This window comes from Vicugna pacos, chromosome 5 (genome assembly GCF_048564905.1).
Source record: "Vicugna pacos chromosome 5, VicPac4, whole genome shotgun sequence".
NCBI lineage: Eukaryota > Metazoa > Chordata > Mammalia > Artiodactyla > Camelidae > Vicugna > Vicugna pacos.
In genome coordinates this window covers 72,925,105-72,952,393 of record NC_132991.1, presented here as the reverse complement: position 1 = coordinate 72,952,393, position 27,289 = coordinate 72,925,105, and the positions used below count along the sequence as shown (strand labels likewise).

General features: G+C 39.4%; 1 protein-coding gene across 11 annotated transcripts in view; it reads right to left on the bottom strand.

Annotated features, from left to right (window-relative positions):
- The window catches only part of ANKRD44 (ankyrin repeat domain 44), a 290,253-nt gene that overhangs the window by 64,183 nt on the left and 198,781 nt on the right, over positions 1-27,289 (bottom strand). For 6 of the 11 annotated variants that reach the window (XM_072961554.1, XM_072961555.1, XM_072961557.1 and 3 more), the window contains 4 exons: positions 25,653-25,721; positions 24,327-24,467; positions 22,583-22,663; positions 19,367-19,478 (listed from right to left, as the gene is read on the bottom strand). In XM_072961554.1, the coding sequence (XP_072817655.1) occupies positions 19,367-19,478; positions 22,583-22,663; positions 24,327-24,467; positions 25,653-25,721 (403 nt within the window). Of the gene's footprint in view, positions 1-19,366; positions 19,479-22,582; positions 22,667-24,326; positions 24,468-25,652; positions 25,722-27,289 lie in introns of all 11 variants that reach the window. The other 5 variants (XM_072961553.1, XM_072961548.1, XM_072961547.1 and 2 more) reach the window with 1 other exon arrangement.

Here is a 27,289-nt window from a genome sequence, read left to right as displayed (position 1 = left end):
GTTATTGCCCTGTGTTCTGCAAATTAAAGCCTTTTAAACAGAGAAGGCATATCAGATAAGATGATAATAATGAATAATTTAAATGAAAAATTAAAGTAGACTAGATTTTGTTAGTTGGCTTAATTTTCCACCTCCAAAGCCATTATCAGTTCATTGATAAAATGTGAATGGTAGCTACAAAGGCTTGATTATTAGAGAGTCTTCATATAACTCTGGGGTCTAATCACCACCTTAAGTTGGCATCTAAAACAAAAAGACAACAGGTCTCCTGTATTTCATACTATTTAAAATGTATTCAGTCCCCTAACCATTATCCACCTATCCATCAACAAAAGTACTCATCTGAGAGCTAATTCATTTGAAGTTCTGCACTGCAAAACACTTGATTGTGTTAAGTGATAGACATTGAGATGGTGACAAGTAGTCAACCCTGTAAAACATTCAGGGTCATGGGTGTTAGAACAATTCCACTTACTGAGCATATACAGTTCTTTGTATATTTCCAGGAGAAACAATACTGTCCTCATGTTTCCATGGTGACTTTAAAGAGCAATTCTTAAGTGTAAGAGTTACCTCTTTTTATCAACTATAATTTTTATCCAGACGGTATTATTAGGTTACCCTGAATTACATTATCATTGTGTTAATTTACTTTCTGCCTCGGCACAAGGTGAAATTTATCTGCTTAGGGCAAGAGAGGTTTTATTTGAGAGGCAGGGGTAGGTTGGAGAGGAATGTAGAATCTGAGGGACATGGTAATATTATTTTTAAAAATTGCAGAAAAAAGAACAAAGGAAATACTAGATTTGAATAAAAATTAGTTTTTTAAAAATTAAAAAATTATGCAATAGTAAAAGTGTCCTGCTTCAGAAAGGCATTTTGCTTACCTGGTCTCAGTTCCCATAAAAGCTGTGTAAACCAACATAAATGTCTCTTCAGACACCATTTTTAATGTTAAATTACAGTATAAATTTCCCACTCTAAGCATCAATTAACATTTTAGTGATTCTAGCTCAGTCATTAAAATATACAGCTTTAAAGAAAATTTCTACTGATTCAATTAAAGCTAATCTTGGTGGGATTCTAAAAACCCTAGCTAAACATCACAGACTACTTCTGGCTAATGAATATTAAAAGAATCAGCACAGATTCAAGTAAGTGGGTAAAGAAAGCTGTTATTATTTTAAGCAAAATTAAAACAGATGGGAGAGACTGACACACACATATGCAGATGTGTGCCTGCCTCACGTTTAATCTTTATGAATGGCTGATCCCAGATGGTGATGGGATTCAGGAGCACAATTTGAGATACAGCATCCATTTCCCTTTTACTCCCATGTATGATGTCAGTTACAATTTTTCCACTTAGTGGATGATGCAAATATCACCAAAAGGGAAAAACCATCAGGAAAACAAGTTCTCTGATATTCTGAAAATGACATGTTGGTCAATTCACCCACATTCTTCATCATTCAATTCCTTTCAGGTTTAGTGCTACTATCTTGCCTTTATACAAATGGTGGGGTGAGGAGACAAGAAATCTAAAGAGACAAACACATTATGTTGACAAGTGTCAGTGAGTCAATCTCTCATTAACCACTGAGCCCAGAATGGGTTGTGCCCTCCCCTGAGTTCTCACAGCATGGCCCCTGGACCTCTTCTGGAAGATCACATTTTACTTTGGACAATGATAAGAATAACAGAAATACAAAATTCTAACAGACCAACTAAACAGTTGATCCTTGAACAACATGAATTTGAACTGTGCAGGTCCACTTACATGTGGATTTTTTCACTAAATACATCATACAGGATTACATGACCCATGGTTGGTCAAATCCTCAAATTCAGAACCACAGGTACAGAGGGTCAACTATAAAGTTATATGCGGATTTTTGACTGCACGGAAGGTTGGAGCCCCAACCCACACATTGTTCAAGGGTCAACTGTGGTTCTTGATCACAGTTACTTATTTATATGCTGATTCCCATCACTGAACAGTAACTCCCAGATAGAGCATCTTCTTCATCTTTTCGGACCTGGCATACAGCACAATGCCTGACAGATGTGGGGAATTAAGACACATTAAATGAGTACATAATAACAGCAGCTACTTGTACCTATCACACCAAGCACTGTGCTAGACACTTTACTTACATTATTCCATTTAATCCTCAGAATGACCTAATGCCTATTTGACAGATTAAGCAAGAGATGGAGGCTCAAAGAAATAAAGTAAAATGACCTTGAAGGTTGGTAATGACAGTGCTGGCATTCCAACCCAGGCCTGTATGATGCCAAAGTCCTTGAACTTTCAACCACACCACACTGCTTGTGCTCTGGTCCAGCTCCCACAGGTTCAGGCCTGAGATGTCGGGTAGGAGGTCTAAGGAATTGGTGAGTGGCATTGCAAGAGATGGTTGAGCACAGGCTCCACACACTGGGCACAGCCACTGGCAGCCTCTGCACTGCCATTGGTGCGCAGCAATGGGAGCAGTGTCTTTTACATCTGTGACCAAAAGGCTCTCTGGATGCTAAGAGTAATGGAAGATACCACTATAGCAAGCAAGAACAGAAGAAAAGGGAAATAGTGAGCATCCTGCGGTTAACTAAGAGAAGCGCAGAGAGCACACGGGAAACACGCCAAAAGCACTTCAGAGGGAATCGGAGCCAACGCTTTCACAGAAGAGGAGGGGACAGGCCAGAGAAATCATTTGAACACGGTTATTATAATCCTATTATTACCCTATGGGGAACTAGGAAATGTGAGTAACATTTTGAGCCAATATTTATATGTTTTACCTCCCATACTAGATCATAATCTCCTTGAGAGTGAAATCCATGTCTAACACGGATACAACCACGTCCACCACAGTTCCTAGCACGCTGCCCTATAATTTATTCTGCATCTCCAGAAAGCAGCTTTCCTAAAGGTAGCTCATGTAAGAGAAGTCACACTCTGGAAGTTGTCGCCATGGACTAGCAGGTCGGTTTCCATGGAGTCTAGGAAGAACAGCACCACTGGTGAGGGCTCCTCCAGCCCTGTCCAGGGGGAGAATGCCTGGACAGGTTGCCAAGGGTATTCTGGCAGACGAGGCACTGGGCCCTGAAGAGGAGAGGACACATGAGGTCTCCAGAGCTTGAGCTCACTGCCTTTTACTCAATAACTTTGGTTTTCATTCTGCATTCAAGGAAAAACCTCTGATCTTTACTCAGTTTATGAAACTAGATCTCCTACTTGTAAGGGAGCATAGCTACAGCAAATGACATGAATCCCCCGGACCTCTTAGCAGTTCGACTTTTCACTGTAAGTTCATAAAAGATGTTCTTGCTTATCTGACTCATATGACTTATAAAGAGGACTAATTAAGTTTATGAAGTTGTAAAGCTGACATGTTGACCCTGATCTCCAACCCCACCATCTACTAGTACCAGTAAAGCCTTAAAAAGATCAGTACGTAGGAGATACCATCATCTTTATTCTAATATTCCTTTCACTTTAAGATATATATTTAAAGAGAGAATGACACCAAAAACATATGGCTTCTGTGAAATTATTGCTTTGGGTTATTTCTTACTACAACTTGTCTTATATCAAAGTGAGGAATTTGAGACCCAAAGAAAATTACTATAAACTAAGAAATCTTTATGAAATTTTAAAAATATGTATTTTTTCTGTGAATATATCAACGTTTGGAAAACTATAAATTTTCCTAGAGAAAAAAATGCCATGATATGGCACAGGGAACTATATTAAACATCTTGTAATAACCTATAATGAAAAAGCATAAGAAAACAAACAAATGTATGTATATGTATGACTGAAACATTATGCTGTACACTAGAAATTGACACAACATTGTAAACTTCAATTTTAAAAAATGCCATGACGTTTTCACTCTATATTAAATTGCCTTCCCAGCGATCAGGTGAATGATATTTCTTACTATTAACAAAACTACTTTTCCAAGTGCAGAATAGTCCACAGAATTTAAATCCAGTGATATTACCATTTAAGTCATAGGGATCTACTCATAAGAAACTAAATCTCAGTTATCGCTGAGTGATTTGGTTTTTCCAACTATCCCTTTCAGCTGTTAACAGATGTCTGAGCCGCTACCCTTCTTTGGAACCTTAGAAGGACTCTTTGTTCTTTGAGAATATCATAACCCCATGGCCTGGAGGCACAGGTGTGTATGTAGCTCTCAGTCTGATTTAACAATGCTCAGGACTATACATGTTCTGTTACTGAGCAAAGATCAAGAAGGGAAGTGATTATCAGAGGGACCCGGTCTAGACTTCAGAAGTGAGGAGTCTTCGGCAGCTGCCAAGGATAAAGCATCTTTGGAGAAACAATCTTGCTGGGAAGTCACACCCCCTTGCCCCGACTCGCTCCACCCCCAGCTGGAAAGGGTCATCCCTGGCAGCTGTCATCACAAGGAGAGTCAGGCCAAGCTGATAGCAGCTGTTACAAAGACACTGAACAGAGATTTCAGGAGGAAGGCTGGGCCCAAGTAAAAGTGCTTTTATAAAAATACTTACTGAAGTCCAGGGGTTAGCACTGCAGATTTCCAACACTGGGATGTACTTGGAAACTGTAGCTGGGGTGGTTTTACCCCTCATAGGGTGGGGAACGCTATAAGGTGGTTCTGTTCTCATGACAGAAAAAGAAAATGCAGACAGCTAGCCAAGATGAGGCTTTCCAGAGAATGGATGACACAGACATAACTGTTACTGGCATCCTCTTGAGTCCTCCAGCTTCCCTTTGACAAAGCCCGAAGACTGTTCATCTCAGGGGTATCTTGGTATGACATTACTGTCTTGGTTGATGTGAATTCAGATGCTCTAAAAGAGCTTTGTCTCTTATTAAAGTCTGGAGTTTCCCAGTCCTCCAGACAGTAAAGCATATGGTTAAAAGCTTGGAATTTAGAGTAAGATAAACACGGGTTTGAGTCCTGCTTCTCTGCCACACTAGCTGTAAGACCCAGGGCAGGTTACTCAATTTCTTTGTGCTTTTGGATACACACGTGTGAAATACGGGTTTAAAAGTTATTTCACAGTGTTGTTGTGAGAATTAAGGGCGATGATGCAGGCATAGGGCCTAGCCCAATGTGCTTGTAATAAATGTTCACTATTCTGACTTTATTAAAAAATAAGCATGGTTGTATGTCTCAAGCATTTAGAATGGCACTTGGCACGTGGTAGGCACTCAGCTATTTGTTGTTAAATGAAAGCCCTTGTTTCCTATATGATGGAATAGAGATATTTAGGAGTTAGGGAACTTCCTGTATCACATAAATAGCCTTAAGCAAGAGCGGCACATAAAACTACCAGGTGAATGTAGATACAATGGAAGGAGTAGTAATTACCAGAGGGGAAGGGGTGGGTGGGGAGAGCAAATGAATAAAAGGAATCAACTGTATGGTGATGAGTGGAAACTAAATTTTGGTGGTGAGCACACTGTGGGGCATACAGAAGTAGAAATGTAACGTACATGTGGAACTGACATGATGTTATAAGCCACTGTTACCTCAATAAAAGCAAATCTAAAAGAATAATAATAAGCATGGTTGTTAAACTTGTCCCCCACAAGAAAAGGCTTTTAAAGAGAATTAGGGTTTTGTTTTGCATGAGGAATTGATTCTTTTAAGGACTAAGGATCTGAAGACCTTAAATTGTTAGTCAAAGTTCCATGAAATTTGGTGCCATAACGTTTAGAACCCCAAGGACCTCTGGATGGAGGTATCTACCTGGCCACTGATAGATGAGCCTGGACCTTGGAGAGGACTGAGGTTAGAGATACAGATTCGAAAGCTTCCTCCAGGGGAATGAGTTAAGAGATCAGCTTCCAGAGTCCATCCTGGAGCAGACACTACTTGAGTGTACGGTTGTGTGGGCCGGGCTGTGTACCAGAGCCATGTTTACTGAGTTCTGAATAGGGTGGTCATTCTAAGAGCTGGTGTAGTTTAGATGTCAAACAACTTACATTCAAGGTGGTAGTGGTTAAAGCTGACTCTTAGATCACACACATAGATAACTGAACTAGGGGCTTATTCAAAGACAGTATCTCCTTCACTTAGTATGATAATCTCTAGGTCCATCCATGTTGCTGCAAATGGCATTATTTTATTCTTTATTATGGCCGGGTAGTATTCCACTGTATATATATATATATATATATATATATATATACACACACACACACATACACACACACACCACATCTCCTTTATCCAGTTATCTGTCAATGGACATTTAGGTTGCTTCCATGTCTTGGCTATTGTAAATAGTGCTGCTATGAACATTGGGGTGCATGTATCTTTTTGAATTGGAGTTTTCTCTGGATATGCCCAGAAGTGGCATTGCTGGATCATATGGTAAGTCTATTTTTAGTTTTTTAAGGAATCTCCATGCTGTTTTCCATAGTGGCTGCACCAAGCTACCTTCTCACCAACAGGGTAGGAGGGTTCCCTCTTCTCCACATCCTCTCCAGCATTTATCATTTGTGGACTTTTCAATGATGGCCATTCTGACCAGTGTGAGGTGATACCCCACTGTAGTTTTGATTTGCATTTCTCTGATAATTAGTGATACTGAGCATCATACTAAATGAGGTCAGTCAGATAAAGACAAATATATGATACCACTCGTATGTGGAATCTAAAAAAATGGCACAAATGGACTTATTTACAAAACAGAAACAGACTCATAGACAGAAAACAAACTTATGGTTACCAAAGAGAAAGCAGGGGATAAATTAGGAGTGTGGGATTTGCAGATACAAACTACTATGTATAAATTGGTAAAAAACAAGGTCCTACTGTATAGCACAGGAAACTATATTCAGTATCTTGTGATAACCTATAATGAAAAAGAATACATATGTATAACTGAATTACTAGGCTATACACAAAAAACTAGCATAACATTGTAAATCAACTATACTTCACTAAAAATAAAATTAAAAATTAAAAAATTAAAAAACTTTTAAAAAGAGAGCAAGAAAAAACCCAAAGACAAGATTTAACCCAAGGCTGGTTTCATCACCTTGGTGGTCCTAATACTTCTTGCCTGCTTCTTCCCGTTGCTGCTTATGTTTGAGGAATGCAAACTGATTTTAATATCAGAAACATAAAATAATCAAAAGCTAAATTTTTTGCAGAAAAAGTGTTATATATTTTAAGCTGCACAGTTATATCTTTATGTTAACCCACTACAGTAAACAAACACAGAGTGCCTACTGAATGCTGAACACGGATTTAGATACTAGGGGTGCAAAGACATTAAGTTAACGGCTTACTACATGCTAGGCACTATTCTAGGCACGTTACATGTACTCAACTATCAAATCCTCAGAACAACCCTGTAGGGTGGATACTATCATTACTGCACATTTTACAGATGAGGGAACTAAGGCACAGAGAGATCATCCAAGGTCACAACGTTAGTAAAAAGCAGAATCAGAATTTGGTCTGGTTCTAGGGACTGCACACCATGCCACTCTGCTGGACTACAGAAAAGGTGAGTGGGGATGTCTTTATTCTCAAAGAGCACACAGTCTAATAGCAAAAGTAGAACATTCTGACATAATTTTCCACCGGGATTTCCATAGCAGGTCTTCATTAAAGCAATCAAGCTGAGGGTAAATCAGCTTCACTTACAAGATTTCCATTTTCTTCTAAAAAGGTTGAGTTATCCTTAGATACACAAATGAACTACTTATTATTTATAACTTAGATGACTGATTTGCTGAATATGTGTAAGCACATTTGATTGTCCTTTATGATTGGATTACCGCATTCTGTTGATTCTTATTTTGTGGTTGGCTTTATTCCCTTGATAACTATATAAGTTTAAAAAGCTAAGTTCGTAGAAACGATGATCAGTACATACATGTAAACTAAAAACAAATGTGCAGTATATTGTGTATACATGTTTCCATGCAATATAATGTATATATAATGTATATGTGTAGTCAAACTGTAATAATTCTACCTAATAAAACTGAAAAAGGAAAAAAAATTGAACTTATCTTTGAGGTAATTGTCGATTCATGTGCAACTGTAAGATCCATGTGGATCCCTCATGTCGCCCTTTTATAGCCACACCCACTTTCCTCCCACCTCTACCCTCTCCTTATCTCTTAAGTGGCAAGCACTAATCTGTATTCCATTTCTCTAATTCTGTCATTTCAGTAACATTATGTAAATGGAATCATACAGTGGGCAACTTTGGGATTGACTTTCTTCACTCAGCATAACTGGAGATTATGCAGGAGATTTATCCAGGTTGTTGCATGTATCAGTAATTTGTTCCTTTATTGCTGTAGGGTATTCCACGGTATGGATGTACTGCAGTTTGTTTTACCATTTTCCCACTGGAAGACATCTAGGTTTTTCCAGTTTTTAGCTATTACAAATAAAGCTGCTATAAACATCTGTGTACAGGTTTCTAAGTAACATGAGTTTTCATTTCTCTAGGATAAATGCCCAGGAGTGTAACTGCTGGATCATATGTTGGCGGCATATTTAGCTTTCTAAGAAACTGTCAAACTGCTTTGCAGAATGACTGTACCATTTTACATTGCCACTGGCGATACACGAATGATCTATTTTCTCTACAGCCTCACCAGAATTTGGTGTCGTCATTGCTTTTTTATTTCAGCCATTCTGATAGCTATCTCACTGTGGTTTTAATTATTCACGTTTTCCTAATGGCTCATGATATTGAACATCTTTTCACGAGCTTATTTTCCATTTGTATACCTTCTTTAGTGAAATACTTGTTAATGTCTTTTGCTCACTTTCTAATGGGATTATTTACCTGCCAAGTTTTGAGAATTCTTTCTATATTGCCCCTTTGTGGTTTGCAAATATTTTCTCCCAGTCTGTACCTTGTTTTTCATTCTCTTAAGAGTCTTTCACAAAAGTTTTTAATTTTTATGAAGTCCAATTTATCAATCTTTTTTTTAAAAAACATTGGTCTCAAAAACTCTTTGCCTGGTCTTAGATCCTGAAGATTTTTTCCTATGTTTTATGTTTTACCTTTAACCATTTTTGTTTGCCTATGCTGTCCAATTGCTCTAGCACTCTTTGTTGAAAACTCTACATTTCCTCTGTTGAATGGCTTTTGCACCTTTGTCAAAAATCAATTGGGTGTATTTGTGTGGGTCTACATCTGGGTTAGCTGTTAGGTTCCACAGATCTATGTATCTATCCCTCTGCCAACACCTCACAGTCTTGATTATTGTAGCTATACAATAAGTCTTGAAATTGGGTAAACTAAATTTTCCCACTTTGTTTTACCTATTCTAGTTTCTTTGCCATCTCATACAAATTTTAGAAAAATATACCTCTAGTATAAAAAATCTTTGCTGTTATTTTGAAAGGAATTTCATTAAATCTACAGATTACTTTAGGGAGAACTAACACCTTTATTACGCTAAGGCTTCCAATCCATGAACACAGTCTCTCCATTTCTTTTAGATCTTCTCTGATTTCTTTCATCAGTATTTTGCAGTTTTCAGCATACATGTTCAATATTTCATTTTGGGGCAGTTGTAAATAATACTGTATTTTTAATTTGATGTCCATATATTCATTTCTAGTATACTGAAATGCAGTTGATTTTGGTATGTTTATCTTGCATCCTGTGACCTTGCTGAAATCATTTATAATTTCTAGGATCTTTTTCTTGTTTCCTTATAATTTTCTATATAGACAATCATGTCATCAGCAAAAATGAAAAGTTTTATTTTTTGCTTTCTGATCTTTATGCCTTTTCTTGTCTTACTGCTATAGCTAGAACTTCTAGCACAATATCAAATAAGAGTAGTGAAAGCAGATATCCTTGCCTTATTCCTGGATTAAGGGGAAAGTATTTAGTCTTTTACCATTAAGAACGTTAGCTGTTCTTTATCAAGTTGTTAAATGTTCCTTACCAAGTTGAAGAAGTTCCCCTCCATTCCTTTTTTCTGAGGGTTTTTAAAAAAATTATAAATGGGTATTGAATTTTGTCAAATACTTTTTCTGCATTGTTTGATACAATCATGTGATTTTTCTTCTTTAGCCTGTTAATATGATGAATTACACTGACTGATGTTCAAATATCAGTGTAGGCTTTTCCTGACATAAATTCCACTTGGTTATAGTATGTAATTCTTCATATATATTACTGAATTCTACTTGTTAATACTGAAGGATTTTCGCATATATATATATATATGCAATATATATATGTATATATATATACACACACGTATATATTTCTCCTTTTTTGGTATTACATTTGTTTGGCTTTGATATCAGGGTATTAGCTTCACATATGAATTAAAAAGCATTTCCTCCTTTTCTATTTTTCAAAAAAGATTGTATAGAATTGGTATTAATTTTTCCTTAAATATTTGGTAGAATTCTCCAGTGAAATCATCTGCACCTGGAGATTTCTTTTGGGAGAGTTTTTAAATTCAGTTTTTTAAATAGTTATAAGCTATTCAAATGATCAGTACTTAAGATTGGTAAGTTGTAGGTTTTTGATGAATTAAACCATTTCATTGAAGCTGTCAAATTTATGTGCGTAGAGTTCCTCATAATATTTCTTTATTATTTTTTAACATCTACAAGTTCTGTAGTAATATACCCTGCTTCATTTCTGATGTTGGTACTTTGTCCTTCCACTCCCTCCCTACTCACCCCTACTCAGTCTTTTGGAAGTTCGTCAATTTGTTGATTTTTTTCAAAGAACAAGATCTTTGTTTCATTGATTTTCTCCATTGTTTTCTCTTTTCTGTTTTATTCATTGATGTTCCTATCTCTATTATTTCCCTTTTATGCTTATTTTGAGTTTATTTTGCTCTGCTTTTTCTAGTCTCTTAAGGTGGAAATTTAGATTATTGACTTGAGACTTTTCCTCTTTTCTAATGTAAGCATTCAGAGCTATTAATTTTTTCCAGCACTAATTTGTGTCCCCAAATTTTGATTTGTTGTATTTTCATTTCCATTCAGTTCAGTGTAGTTTTGGAGATTTCCCTGAGATGTTCTCTTTGACCTGTGGGTTATTTAGAAGTCTGTTGTTTCATTTCCAAGTATTGGAGATTTTCCTGGTATCTTTCTGTTTTGGTTTCTAGTTTTATTTCATTGATGAGGAAGAACACACTCTATATGATTCCAATTCTTTCACTTTTGTTGAGGTTTGTTTTATGGTTCAGGATATCATGGACACTTGAAAAAATATGCATTATGTTGTTGGGTGAAATGTCCTATAAATGTTGATTGGATCCCTCAGTTGATGTTATTATTGAGTTTTTCTATTTGCTTGATGATTTTCTGCCTAGTTATTCTATCAATTGTTGAGAGAGAAGTGCTAAAGTCTCTAACTGTAATAGTGGATTTCTCTATCTTTCATTAGTTTTTGTTTCATGTATATTACAGCTCTGTTGTTTAGTGCATACACATCTAGGACCCTCTCCTTGCTTTCCTGACATCTTTCTCATTGGGCTCCAGCTCCAACTGGACTGCTTTCCTACCCTGTTCAGGCCTGCCTAGTCGGCCTATAACTGAGTAGGAGGAAAGGAAGGAAGGAAGGAAAGAGGAGGAGGAAAAGAAGGCGGGAAGAAAAGGCCAGATTAACCTTTTTTTTTAAACTAACATTTAAGTTATATTCTCTTTAAAAAAGCTTCCTTTCTGCTACGTCATGGAGTCCTTAGAAGCTCCCACATCAGGAGCAATGATTCCTCTTCTTTGAACTCCTTAGTGCTGACTAGCCATCTAAAGAAATTATAGAAAATGTGTGTGTGTAACTTTAATTCTGTAGATGTCTCCATACCAATTTGACACATTGGTACAGCTTTTCAGATCTTGAAGAAGAGAAAAAATACAGAAGCAGTTGCAATAAAATTTGGAGTTGGTACTGGGAAGTAATCAAATCTAACGAAAACGCCAAACACAGAAAAGTACACTTTCATTTTCTCTCTCACCTGTGGATTCTATGAAATCCCTTCCTAACATAAAATCACAATACTTATAAACTAGCACTTAAGTCTTATTTCTAGGTCAAGCTTAATCACTCATAAATGTAACTCATTTGTTCAACAATTTCTGGAACCTGATAAGTGCTTGGCATTACTTGAACCTATGTTTTAAGAAGCTGATATTTAAATTCATGTGTATTGAAAGGATGATAGGTTCTTTTTCTTTACAGTTGATTGTTAATGTTTCCTAAAACAATGACTTTAAGCGTGTGACTTTGTGTTGAACCAGTGAGTCACGGTGTATACCCAAGCAATAACTTTATTCTTTCTTTCCTTTACTCCTCTAATCTTTATGAGGCTACTTCTTTTCCTGCCCTCTCAGATAAAATCTCCAGCTAAAAATAAAAGTTCTCTGAGCACTCAGTCACAAACATAACTTCATTTTAGTAACTAAAATGTCTGTTCCAGCAGAGTAACGCAAACTCTGAATGCTACTGAATGTTGAAGCTTCTCTCCCACCACTCCTCAAGTGGGGAAGGAGACAAGGCTGACTTCTCTCTTCCCCAGACTACGGCTTCTCCTCTTTTCCCCTCTTGGCTGCCTCTGCCTTCCCCAGGACTGAAGAGAAGAGGGGAAAGGAGGACACAAAAGGGGCAGGGACAATGGTTTACTCCCTGGCACCCTTCTGGGTGTGATCCTCCGATCGGCTCAGATGTTTAAAACTGTCTCTTAGATGCTTATTCAAGGTTCTCCAACAACTTCTCATAGCTGGGGCCTCTTGTCTGAAGTTCCTTTCCTGGGTGGACGTCCTGCGTCTCCCCACTCTCCCAGGCAGGCCCTCTTGAATAGCATCCAAGAGAACCCCAGGCTATCATTAGCCCTTAGCTCACATTTGCACATTAGGAAACATAGACTCTTGATCTATCATTGGTGGGGGTAGAGTATTTCTCAATCACAGCCCTCTGTTTGTTTAACTTCCTGGCAAGCAAGCTCAAATCAGAGCGATTGTTTTTAGATTTATCACATGCCAGTCCATTCAGCCTTCTAAAGTGTGTGGGACACGTATTAGATATCCAAGCAATCTCCTTGAAATTTCTCTCACTGGACTTGGGATCAGGAGAAAGCGTCCTTTCTCCCCTGCTATAGGGGCAGTGGAGAGATGGTGGGATTTGAAGCAGAACCATATCCAAAGAAATCTGCTCTCTGCTCTCCAACTTCGTAAATGGACAAGGGGGTCACAGGTTGAAAACTAGTATCTGATTTTGAAATGTGGGGGCAATGGCCCCATTGTCCTGGGCCCTTGACTGAAGGCAAAACTGAAATTGCTTATTTTAATACATCCTATTGAATGGTTCTTTTATCAGCTGCCAAATTCACTCATGTTAAAGACAAAAAAAATCTTTTTTGCTCATTAAAAAGAAACAAATGGGACATTTTGTCACATATTAGTCTATTTCAATGTCCTGAACATAGGCTCACATCCGAATTCTGGTTCAAAGTTTGTGGGCTTATATTTTTATTCATAGCAGTGAGTAGGCTGCCAGCAACATCAACATATCTGAACTCTCTCCATTAATGAAGAGTTCCCCATAAGATTTTATGTTTCTCTTTAACTGAATTAACTAGAATAAAAATAAGACTAGCATTGTTGCAGTTACCACTGCCCACTGGAAGTCGGCCCATGGGGAGGTCATGTACACCCCCCTGGTCCATCCCTTAGCTGCACCTCCGAGGACAGAAAAAGGCCATCAGAGACTTGTTTGGGGCTGGGGTTCAAGTTTGCTGGGTTTTAATCTTGTCCTCAGCTGACTGCTTAGTAGCTCTCCTTTTTTCAAACCCCTCTTCTATACCTTGCTTCCTTAGTCTTGAGACGCTTAATTAGACATTGCCAATGTAAGCACATCTAAAACAGAGCCAGGTGATAACAGCTACCTAAAGTCCTGTGCTAAACACAAGAAGCCTTTAAAAGCAGCAAAATTTCAGTGCTCAGTTGCCCAAGATACAGTTGTCTTCAGAGAATCCCAGAAACTCATAAAATATACACACAGAGGCCTTTGTCACCCTCATATACTCTCGCAGTTGAAGTTCAAGTTAGCTCATAACAGTGAAAGGGGGAGAATGTCCCAGGGAAGCTGCCAAATTCCAAGTGATTTGGCATGGTCAAATCTTGGACTGAATTGAATCAGAGGCCTAGAGTTTTCAAACAATTTCCTTAAACTTCTGTAGGCAATTTACATAATGATATTGGCACATACATGTTTCCATTTCAATAACGAAGCCACAAATATCTTTCTTTCATGGACAGATTTTTAATGTTAGAAAAGAAAAAGGAGTATGCTCATATAAACTCACAAATTCCAAATAGGGGCATGATTCTCTGATTTTTCTCCTCAGAGTCAGTAAGAATGCCTTCCAGATATAGGGAAAAGGGAGGCACAGAGCTCTCCTTGGCCAGCTGCCTTCCTGCATGCAAACATAAGTTTTATTCAGACATAAGATGCTTTATTAGCCAAGTCTCCTCCATTCCACTTTGATATTTTGATCCCAATTGAACATGACTGATCACAGCTCTCAGCATATATCTGTGGGCAGAATTTCGTCTGCACACACAGTATATACATCTTTGATCAACACTGGCCTAAGTGGGCAGATTTGGCAGAATTCTGAACCTTGGCTAGTCTGTCAAGGCCAAGGGGTTCATCCCACCTTCTAGAAGTTTTTTTGCTCCTGGAATGTTTTCAATAGAACTTTATATAAGGGAAACAGAGTTTAAAAAACACTCAATTTCCGTTCCATTTTGATTATAGCAAAATAGAACACAAAGTATGGTTTACAAATTCTAAGCTTATGACCACAGACAGGAGCCATAAACCATGAATGCCAAGTAAACACACACTAAGTTAAGTGTCAGAGTCGAATAAAATATGCATCAAAATTAATGATACATATTTAAGTATATGCATCATCACAGTAATTGCTCTCTGGGAAGAGAAACAAAAGACAAATTTTACCAACTTCACAAATCCCCTGGCACTGATGGCCACCCATCCTCTTTAATCTTACTCCAACTCCCAGAGGGCAAAGGCCTTGTTCTGCGAGGGAAGGCCTGGGGGCCACAAATACTCTTTTCCCCTCTCCATTTCTTCCATAGGCCAGAAACATAGGTTAGGAAATGTGTTATCAACAAAGGTCTCACTGAGTAATTCCTGTTCACAGGCTCAAGTAAGCCATTCAGAGCTACCAGAAACACGTCTTCCATTGTCATAATTCTAGTACTGAGCAGAGAATCAGGGACAATTTGTTAAAAGGATAACCCCTAGGAGGACTGGAGTGTTTGTGTCATGAGGTGGGGGCGAAGATTGCTTTGGAGGTCGTGAGTCTTAAGAAATGTACCTCCTGGTGCCTATTGGTTAATTGGTTTAGTTTCCTAGCATCAAGCACCCAAAGAAATGGGAGTTTTAAGGAATATGAGGGCATTGTGGTCCTAGTGAGAGAGAGAGTTTAAATTGGAAAAGGTGCCCCTCAGAAAACCTCACCTCTGCTATCAAGAACAGGCCTTATTCTCATTACAAGGTAAAAAACATTTGTTTTTCTTTCTTTGTTTCCTTTTTTTTGTATCTGTAGGAGATGGCAGATGTTAACTAAACTTACTGTGGTATTCATTTCACAATATATGTAAGACAAGTGACTATGCTGTATACCTTAAAATCATACAGTGCTGTATGTCGAGCATATCTCAATAAAGCTGGAAGAAAAAATAATTAAATGGCATGATGCATGCCAAATTCCCAGCATGTGCTGAACACACAATAAACATAATTGATGGTGGTCCCATCCACTCCCGAATCCATTCACAGCTGGGTGAGCCAGCTATGGGGATAAGACACCTACAGTGGTCTGGCTCTGTGGTGCCACTCTTCAGAGAGAATCCAGGATTACGTTTTGTTTTGATTGGAAGGGAGCAGGGTACAAGAATGTTTATAGACTGCTTAGGGTCTTTGCTTAGTTGAATGACACCCAAGAGGAATTTCAGGATGCATTTCAAAATGGAGACACAAAAAACTTTCTATCCAACTATAATCATTCAAGAAAATGAGAGAATTTCCAGCCCATCTATGTTATAAATGACTCGCTGAGGTTCTTTCCTAAAAGCAAACAATGGTGACATTTCTACCAATTTATATGAATCATCTGGTCCTTTTCAGCTGCCAGTGCAAATTAAGACTAATTAATACTTCCCCCTACCTGCTTTTGAATGTTTTATATTTGCCAAGAATCATCATCTCTGTAAATCACACAGGGCAAGTGTTGATCTAATCAAAGGGGGGTAATCTCATTGGACAGAACTTGTGAAACCTTCTGTAGACAGAAAACCTTTTCATTGGATAACAAAAATAATGGCCCTGAAATGGCTTCCCTGAAAAATTAAAATAAGGTGCAATATATTATTTACATAGAAAGGAGATGTTACAGGATAATCATTCACAGAGTTACTATACAAAGTATTTTAAAATAGTACATGTTATCAAGACTTTAATAAAGAAAACTTTGAAATAAAAGTTTGTATGTCCAATTATGACATATGCTTTTATGGAGAAAACCAATTAAAGACAACTATCTCTTAAGTATACTTTGGAACACAGGCTCATATGGGTAGTTGCAGTTGTTAAAATAAAACTTCACTCTGCCACTGAGTGATTAATACACACACATACACACAAAGACACACACATACTTTGTGAGGAGCCTTCCTTTGTGGGATCTAAACACAAATCCTATTTGCTGATAGGTCCAGATCAATTTCCATGACTGCTGCTAGAAGGCAGAAGAGACATTGCCTCATACCTTAACCAAGTCCTATCAAGCTTTTGCTCTATGTTGAAAAGCCTTGGGTGGTGGTAGAGCTTTGACCTACGATAGAAGGCAGCATGGTGTGCTAAAAATTTTTTTTTGAAATCAGGAATCCTGACTTATGGTCCCACTTCTTCCACTGACCAGAGCTATGGCTTGGACAACCCAGTGAATGCGCCTGCGGTTTATTTTGCTCATCTGTATGAGAAGACACTGCCCCTTGGTCATTTGTGATTCTACGTTAAAACCCATCTTATAGAAGGCTATGAAATCACTGTCTTCCTACATCTTCCTGTGGAACTGGGTGGTTTTAAAATATGTCCATGAATCCCTTGATGTGCCTCCCTTTGGAAGGTGGAGTCTAATTCACCTCTCTGGATTTTGTGGCTGTTGCAATGAATAGATGCAGCCGAAGTGTGAACTTCAAGGCTAAATCATTAAAAGTAATAAGACTTCTTTCTTTCACTTGCTCTCACATCCATTCTCTCCCAGTCTCTCCCAGGGCAGGTGCCTTTGGCTGCCTGAGCCACCATGCAAGATTTCCAGCTATTCTCAAAATGCCACACTAGAGAAAACCACATAGAGATAGAGAGGTCCAAGGAATGTCAGAGATTTAAATCTTCCAAGCCAGGTGATTGACATATGAGTGAAGAAGACTTTGAGATTTTGCCAGCCCCAGACACTGTCTGTAATCTCACAGGACATTAACTAGAAATTCTCAGCTAAGCCACTCCTGAATTCCTGATCCGCAGAAACAGTGAGAGATGATACATGATAACTGTTGTTTTAGCTTTTAGGGTAATTTGTTATGCAGCCACGGTAACTGAAAGAGGAACCATGATGGAATTAAAACTAGAGGGAAAACAACAAGGTCCTACTGTACAGCACAGGGAACTATATTCAATATCTTGTAATAGCCTATAATGAAAAAGAATATGAAAAGGAATATATACATATGTATAACTGAATCACTATACTGTACCCCAGAAATTAACACAACATTGTAAAGTGACTATACTTCAATTAAAAAAAAAAGAGAGAGAGATTAGTTGCCTCTCCCTCACCAAAAAAACCCCAAAAAACAAAAAACCAAAAAAAACTAGAGGGAAAAAAAAATGCCATCCCCAAGGTCAAGCAAGGAAATCTTTACAGCATCCACAGGAACCTTAGGAAAAGAAGACTTGGACATCTTCAAGAATGATAAATACAGGTATAATTCAAAAATAAATGCCCCCCCCCCCCACACACACACACAAAACACCGCGAGAATAATCACCTTTTAATTTCCAAACTGTTTAAAGAAATTCATAGTTAAAAGAAATATAGTCAGAATGACCCTAAGTGGAACTATTTAAAACCAGCAGCAAGGCCAACGGTAAAGGAACTTGCTGGGGCAACACTGTCATTGCCAGTAGGTGCGGACACCCACAGCTCTTGGGCTTTCTCCTCATGCATTTCTCAAAAACCTGTGCAGCTGATGAGGTGCAAGTGTTTCCCCAAACACACCTAAATGCCTCTGAAAAGTAGGACTTCTCCTTTAAAAGGACAAGGAAAAGAGCTGGAGTGCAGTAAGGAAGGTGGCGCCCACCACTGGACCAGACAGTCAGTCTGGGATACCCTGTGTGTGCGGAGGAAGCCGAACCAAGGACGAGGCTCAAGAGATGCCAAGTGGCAGCCTGCAGGCAGCATTCATCCATGAACCAATATATTTTCTTCCTAGTCCACCCAGTGTTTTCAAAACAAGAAATTTTACATTAAAAAAACTAGACTTCTAGTTTCTCTTAAAACACTGGAGTTCTAGCAAACCTAAGTATGCAGTACCACCTGGTCTTAATCAGCTAGAGCTGACCAGCTGTTTCTTCCCTAGACAAACACATCCTCTCTGTTTGCCACAATCCCCACCACTCCCTATCATTCTATACTTGGCCTCACTTCACTTGTTTATATTTCTGTCCCTCTGGACATTTGAGTTTGCGTCTGGTAACCTCTACCAACAGAGGAGTTCTCTCTAAAACTCCAAACCCCCAGGTGTTTCTTGATCACTTGAGGTTTAAATTTTTGGGGTGGTTTAGAAATTTCAGTACATTCTGCTGCTATGCCCTTGCCAACTGCTTTCCCTAAACTACAAATGTGGGACCATGACAAACCCATATGCCTAATGGTTATGTAAGTCATCTTATGACACTGTTATTGGCTACTGGGGTGCTAAGCGTGGCTCTGGCGATATACACTAAGCTGATCTGATACAGCCAAATTATCTTCAAAATACAAACTGTCCACACAGGGGTCTAAAATTCCTAGTCCAAGTTAATGTGGAAAAAACCAATTGTTAGCTCTGAGATTAGGATGGACATAAATGGAACAAAGAGATCTACATATTGTGAAGAGAAACAATTTAATCACTCACCACAGAGTATCTTCCAAGTGATTTCTAGCAGGAACTTAATTAGGCAGTGAGGGCCGTCGCTAAGGGATTAAGACCAGCATTTCCAGGTTTGGGGGTATGTGTGTGTGTTAGAGAAAACAAAACAAGACAAAGCAGCTCACCAATTCCAGACACTGTCTGTGGCCATAGGCAGCAGCATAGTGTATGCTATTGTAACCCTCCTTGTCCCGGATAGACGGATCTGCATCATTTTGAAGCAGAAACTCTAGACACCTGTAAGTACAAAGATAAGACGTTATTTTAGAAAACATCTCTGGACCAAAAGGGATAATTAATGTAAATGTTCTCTTATTACAAATGTTCTGTCAAAGCATCTTGTGAGTCTAAGTGTTTCTTTAAAATTCCTACAGCAATGAGGTTTTACGGACCAGATGCTTTATGTGTGTTATCTGTAGCTGTCTTTACTTGAGCTTAAAATAGCCATCCTAGGATTCAGTAAAGGCTTTAGGAACTAGAGGGCAATTAAGATTTTTTCCCTTCTCATCTTAAGGTGCAGAACCTGCCTGTCATCAAGATTACTGGATAATACGTTTTCGAGCTCCACGTTCAAAAGGCAAGTTCGCAGCGTAATAAAGAAGTGGTCAGGGCATCACCAACAGGACAAATCTCAAGAGAGGGAGTTTGTTTTTAACCTTGCTAATGGAGACTCTGAAATCAAAAGGTTGGAAAATGAAAGTTAGAAAGAGTGAGAAAACGACAATGGAAAAGAAGCTAAGAACAGCCTAAACAATGAGAAGATTAAAGGAACGCAGCAACGTTTAAAATAAAAGATTAATTCAGAAACCACCTCTGAAGGAAGAGGCTCCCATCGCACCATTAGGACTACAGACTAGAACAAAATAATAAATAATAAGTTTTAAAAGGTTTTTCTGACAGTGTTGTAATTTTTCTGAAAAAACAAAAACAAAACAAAACAAAACAAAAACACAGTCTTTGCAATCCATGAGAGGAAGGGGCGTGGCTCCACCTTTGCTGAAGAGGCCCAGACCCCAAGACCCAAGTATTCAGGGACGTAATGCATTCTGTTCAGGGCCTGTTGCAAATGGCACAATCCTGTGGGTCAAAGAGGGAGTAACTAGATGGGGAGCACCACTCCATAATTTCAGTTTTATTTCTGTGACAGTGGGACAAACACGTCCTTTACAAGGCCAACCTGATTCAATTTCATATTCAAATCAAAACTGTAAGAGTCTGGAGGGAGGTTATAGCTCAGTGGCAGGGTGTGTGCTTAGCATGCATGAGGCCCTGGGTTCAATCCCCAGTACCTCCATTAAAAAATAAAAATATAAATAAATAAACCTAATTACTTCTCCCCCTTAAAAAATTATGAGTCTCATTATAAGCCTGTACATTAAATAAGACCTTCCAATGGAAAATTTCCATAGTTTACTCAAAAACCTTAAAATGACATTTACCTATCTTTTGGCATAAGGCAAAAGGAGTAAATAAATCATACATAGAGATAGATAAGAAAACACATTTTAATTCCTAGAAAAGCTGATGAAAGGCCAATTTTTTAAAGCAAATACCGACAAGTCACATGATTTATCCATAAGATGCTCCGTAATAAATCAAACTATGATTGGAGTCCTGATATTTCATGCTACCTTGGTGAACTGAACCTTAAAAGGAAGTCTTTTTTCATTTTCGTAATTAAATGCCCATGGACTGAATCCCAGGTGTGACTCATTTCAAACTGAATTTGGCTCTTGCAATAAGAATCACTCAACAGGAATAGCATACCAGTGGACACACAATCTCCAGCCTCTGAAAGGATTATATTCGAAAAATCAGTTAATACATTTAATATGTAATTTGGAAAACACCGGGAATTGCTCCCAAAGAGCTATTTAACACAGAACACAGCTGAACTATGTAACTGTCAACAGCACTATTAGAAATAACAAAACTGTAGAATCTGAATACTCCCCATGTTGTTTCTAAGGGAAGCTGAATTCCAGTGTTAACTGGGAATGCTTATCTCTTCTCCTCCCAGGGTCCCGACTAGCAATTTCGACACCTAAGCTGCAAAAGCAAGAGAGGCACATGAGGTCAGGGGTGCATTTGCACAAGGGAAGTAGCCTCTCTTTGCAGGAAAGAGCTCTGGGGCAGGCTGGTCCCCGCCTTCCCCGCCTCTCCTCCTCCTTCCCTCTCCATCAGCTGCAAGAGGGCTGCTCTGGCCCAGGGCAAGCTTGCACATCACTGGATAAGGGAGCATTTGCTGAAATGACTTAAAATTCTACAGTCTTTAAATATCATTATCTGAATTTTGGAGTATTAGGGCAAAACCTTGGTCACTCTGTTCTGCTCACAGCTGTGGTTCCTGTCCCCATCCTGGTGACAGTCCAAGTTATGTCCCCACAATCTGCACCGGGACCTCATTCTCGAACCACACCCTCCCACAGTGGTCTGGACATGGAAGGAGGTCCCAGTGGGTGGTGGGGAGACCCTAGAGTGGACACAGCATTCAAGTCACAGAGAAACGGATTCCTGGGACAATAGGAGAGGAGAATGAAGCCGTCAAGGACTGTGTGTGTGCAGACCCTCAGAGCATTACATCCACTGGGTCTCCCGGGGGCAGGACACAAAGTGTGGGCATCCTTCATTCATGTGCTCATTTATTCGGCAAACAGTTACTGAACACCCATGATATGCTGGGCACTGCACTGGGCAGAGCACAGCCTTCTCACTGCGGCTTCCAGAGCAGGAAGGACTTTCAGAGGATGGAACATTAGAGCTTCCCATGTACCAACAGCCCGAGGGGTGGCAGTCACTCCAGCTCCACCACCGTAATGGCTAAGGCTCTGTCAGATGCCAGGTGGAGCAGGAGCAGCTTTTGCAGGGAGCAGGGGGCTGTCTGTAAATGATGGCTGTGTGTTGGGGAGGGAGAGGAGAGTGCAACTGGTGTATTTCACACCGAAATCTTGAACCATTTACTTATAGAATCTGCTAGATAGTCATCCTCAGGTCACAAAAGGAGAGCCTAAGATCCTGAGAGGAGGCTTAAAATGTGTCCTGAGGCATGTGATACATGGCAGAGTCAGAAATGATATTTAAAACATCTAGTCCTAAAACCTGCTGACCAATCACCGCGATGGTAACGGCAAAGGTTTCAATTTTAGAGTTTGTTGCGTGAAAATAGCATAACTGAAGGATATACTTTAAAAGAACAGTTTCTTCTTCACTAAAAGCAAGCCCACATCACTTCCTCAAGACCCCAGATGAAACGCCCAGATAGTCAGGTTGGCCCCCGTGGCAACCCAGAGCAGCAAAGCATCAGTAACTGCACCTCGTGCTTAAGCTGAGCAGAAACTTACAATGCAGCTTCCTTTTCCTTTAGCTCTCGGGCTCTTTCAAGTTCTTCTGAATTTTCGTGGGCGTTTCCTAAGAGGGTCTTACTTCTCAGCATAAGGGAAAGAAAAAAATTACAATTAATGGCAATGTTGCTAATGATTCTGGGGCAATTTATAGCTTAACAATTCCCCTCCAACCCCCCAAAAAAGTAAGCACTACTGATTCTTCACAGAGGATATACATGGTTCTCTCCAAAGCCATTCAGTAAATCTGTTCTCTCCCAAGGATTCCAACTGAGAATGTGACTTTCCTACAACTTCTACCCAGGTATCAGCAATTAAAACAACAATTATGTTGCCCACCCTTCCATAAATATCCTAAACTCCCCATGTAAAGAGGAAGTGATTCAGCTTAAACTTCTCTGACTCCTACCACATTCCTTGCTGTCTCCTTGTCAGTTCAGCATCTCATTTATCCAGGAATGGGTTCCTAGTCACCCCTCATCTACCAGAGCTCTTCTTCACCATCCAGGATTCCTTTTCCAGCTCTTAACTGATGAAGTATCCTCATTCCCCATTCTATTCCAAATGAACAGGATAGAGCCTGGCACATAATAGATGCTCAATAAATGTTGGTTGAATTTTAACACTGTGTGGCTGTGGGATTCTGAGTGCGACATCGGACTTGCCAGCATTACAGGAATATGAAGGAAAAAAGCAGCAGTGCTTTCCAAACTGTTGAAATATGAATCATAATCTATTACTGAATTGTGAAATCAATTTAGTGGGTTGAGTCAGTAGCTTTTTTTTTTCAATGAATTGAGAGAGAAAATATCAAAATATACCACACATAGTAAAAGTAAATATGGTTTCAGGAAATCTTTGTTTCCATGTTTCATGTATATATACATATATATATAGAAAACATCCATAGGTGAGTGTGTGCACAGGGTCATGGTGTAAAATGTGTAAAACGTATCATCTGGTGTGGGTCACTGTCCAAAATGTATGAAAGCCATTGCTTTACAAGAAAAGGAGTGGACACTGACCCAGAACCATCTCCACAGCCCAGGGCAGCAACTAACTCAATAGTTCTCCCTACAGAGCCACCAAAAAGTATTCCTACAAAGGAGACCCTGGTCCTCAAGTCTTTAGGAACAATCTCATAAATTGTGGGCACCTCTCCCAGCTCTTTCCCCCTGCACTGGTTGACTTACTTCTGCTATCCATTCCTAGCCACCTAGAATCCAAATGTGATGAGGGCAACTTCTCCTCCAGCCCCTGAAAGAGCATTCACGCCCAGGTTTGGAACAATAGGGCCCGTTTTACAAATACTGATGCTGTACTTGAAGGCCACTGGGATCGTGCATAGATGGATGTTTCTGACACATGACATATTAGCAAACGTATGTTTTACAGCAGATGAAGCATCTAAATGGTGATGATGAAAACTGCAGTAGACAACAAACTAAATTACAGCAGATTTTGAATGAGCTGAAAGCCTGGGCTTGACAGCTCCACTTGGCGTTCAACCCAGAGAACAGAGAAGAGAAGCAATTGTGCAGTGACACATGGTAATCCAACATAAAGAGAGCGGAATGGGAGCCCAGGGCTAGGGAGGAAGCAATTCTAACTCCTTTGGGCCTGGAGGAGAGAGGTTCTTCATTCCCAGTTTCTGTGAGGCGGTATGATGAAAACTTAGCAAACTCTCCCTCTCTCTCTCCTCCCCCGCTACCCAGAAAGGAAACAGGAGCAAGGCTGTTTTTACTTTCTGTCCATGTCTGATGCAGCAGCATAGTGCAAGGCGGTGCGGCCCCAGTCATCTGTTTCATTGACGCTGGCCCCTGTGGTCACTAATGTCTCAATACAGTGGAAATGACAATTTGCAGCTGCATAGTGCAGAGGGGTCCTGAAAAACAAACAGCAATTTCTTACATCATTCAGTCTGAAAAACAGAGCCCCGTCGTCACACCCGTGCCAACAGCGATATTCCTAGGGGTGTGGAAAGCTCTTCGTCTCTCACAGTGTGGAGGACAAGGGACACACTTTTCTCTGACCTGGTAAGCTGGCACTGAGGCTACACAGACAGTGGCTTCGGACAAGGCCACTCACCTTTCCAGCCCAAGTGCCCATCCTAGTTCAGGCCTACCTTACTGCTCCCCTGGACTCTTGCAATCCCATCCCGATTCCACTCCTTTGCTCTCATCAAGCTTTCACCTAACTCCTGGTTGGCATGAATGAAGAACTGAATTTTCCAAGGTTCAATACCTACATATGACAATCCTGTCCTAAAACCTTCAGTCTTCCTCAGCGAACAAAGTCTTGATTTTTTAGTTTGGAATTGAAGACCTTCCCACACTGGTCCTGGTCTACCTTTACGCGGTATCTCTGTCTTCCCTAGATGAGCCCAATGCTGTATCCAAATGCAATGACCTGAGGTTTTCTGCATCATGCTCTCACTTCCTCTACCTTTCCCCACATTGTTTCCTTTCCTGAACCAGCCAGTATTCCGGCATGACTTACCTATGCAAAGGACAATTGAGGTAAGAAAAGTTCTATGACCCATCCTAATAGCCAAAGGGCCTATTGGTAGTATACGTGTGTGTGTGTTTAATGTTTTAAGTGTATCTAAAGATTTATCCCAAAGTGAAATGTTCAGTAAATATAATAAAATGCTCCAGATCTTGTGACTAAATTCTGGGTTGGATGGGCTAAAGTGTTCTACTTTAGAGTCTGCTACAAACAGAATTTTCTAAACTATAACCATGTAGGATATTACATATTTTAATAGATATAAAACATATACTATGTTATCTCCCACATGGAGATAGTTCTATATACACACACATATATATAGGAAGGAGAAGAGAGACAACTGGCACTTCTAAACAGAAGCTGGGAGAGGAGAGGCTGTCCTTGTGGCTGGCGCCTGCTTTCTTGGGGTTTCATTTCACTACGAGAAGGGATTTCCTTCTGAGGATGGAATCTCCCAGCTGCTTCCCTGTTCACCATTTCCACATAACATGACTTCCGGACAAACTGCTTCCCATTCCTCTTATTTGGGCACTTGAAGCAGAGTTCCCTGTTTACATACCTCCCACACTTGTCCTTTTTATGGAAATCTGCTCCACTGCTCTGCAAGAGTTTTATACATTCCACATTACTAGAAAGACAGGGAAAACATCATTAAGATGGGAGAGGTCAACTGCTGGGCTGTCTTCAGAAAGCTGTTTTCTGCAGAGTGTAGGCCCCGATGAAATGTGAGCTCTTGCTTTAAATTCTGCTAACACAAAAATAACCTGAATGTATTACAGTAATGCTATATGGTTAGGATCTAAAGTTCCTCCAATGTCTTTTTCAAAGCTAATAAATCAACACATGAAAGAACTTGATGGAACATTTTCAATTCCATGACTAAGAAACTTAAAGATTATTACATGATTAAAGCTTTCCGTGATGGTTTCATCATTTACCCTAAAATTCTCTTTCAAAACCATCAAGAATTTATGAAACAACCCCTCAAACCTGTAATAATTTCATGTCACCTTTAAACAATGAGCCAGAATGGGTGAGCATTACCTTTTATCACAGCAGAATGAATTCACTACGATAACCATTTTCGACCCATACTTTTCTTAATGGAAAATAAAACAGCTGCATTTCCCTGTCTTGGTAATCTAGGTAAATGAATGTGCAGAACCAAGGCTGAAAATGATGTAATGGAGCATAGTGATCTTCCAAAGCTTCCTTGTCATTTGCAGAAGCAATAAATCGTGTTTAGTAGAGAGAAAAGGACTCATTGAAGTGAATTTTCCTATTGAAGGGCATGTAGCTAAATATTAATCCTAATAGGAGTTTCAGATATGAATCCAGAATGATCTGTTGCCACTCTCTGTACAGGTCTGGGATTTTTTTTTAAACGGGGGCATACAAAGAGACACTCATCCATCACTTTTCTAAACTAGGGATGCTAAGAAGTGGCCTAGGATTTATTTTTTATTATCGTTGAAACAAGAAAAAGCTCATTCATGATAAATGTGAGCAGGGCTCTCCCCACCCGACAGCCACCCTTTTTAGCCACCTTTCTCAGAGAACTAGCTGTTTCAGTCATAAAAGATTACAACTTTTTAAGACCCTTATGTATTGGTGTAACACGTCGGTTGATATAAAGCACCTGTCTCTTACTGAATGAGGCCAAAGGATCAAAGGCAGAGACAGATCCAAGTTGTGTGGCTCAGGAAGCTCATATGATTTGAAGGGATGTGGGGATGAGGTGAGGAAAAAGTTTTGTTTTGTTTCACAATTTTGTGAATGCAAAACTAGATACAAGACTTTAGAAGGGGCCCATGCAAATAAGGGGCCCTAAAGCTTCAGAGTCAATCCACCTCAGCTACATAGGTAATGTCTCTGGTCAAACACGATGACAGATAGTGAAGCACTGCTGTCCCTTAAGGACTAGGAAACTGATTAAGAACCAGCACCTTACCCAAACAAGGCCATCCAAGAGAAGCCATGACTGGTCAATGTGTGATCATGTATCAACAATACAATCATCAGAGCCTTAATCTAATCACTAATATGAAAGAGAGTGTCTGATGAAAAATTCTCTTTACAACTTAAAAGAAAAAGGCAAGGATTAAATCATTTCTTTCCCATCCTTTGGGTGTTCTTGGCTTTTGTTTACACTTAATCATTATAAGGACTTAAAAATCAGTTTTGAAATGAGAACCA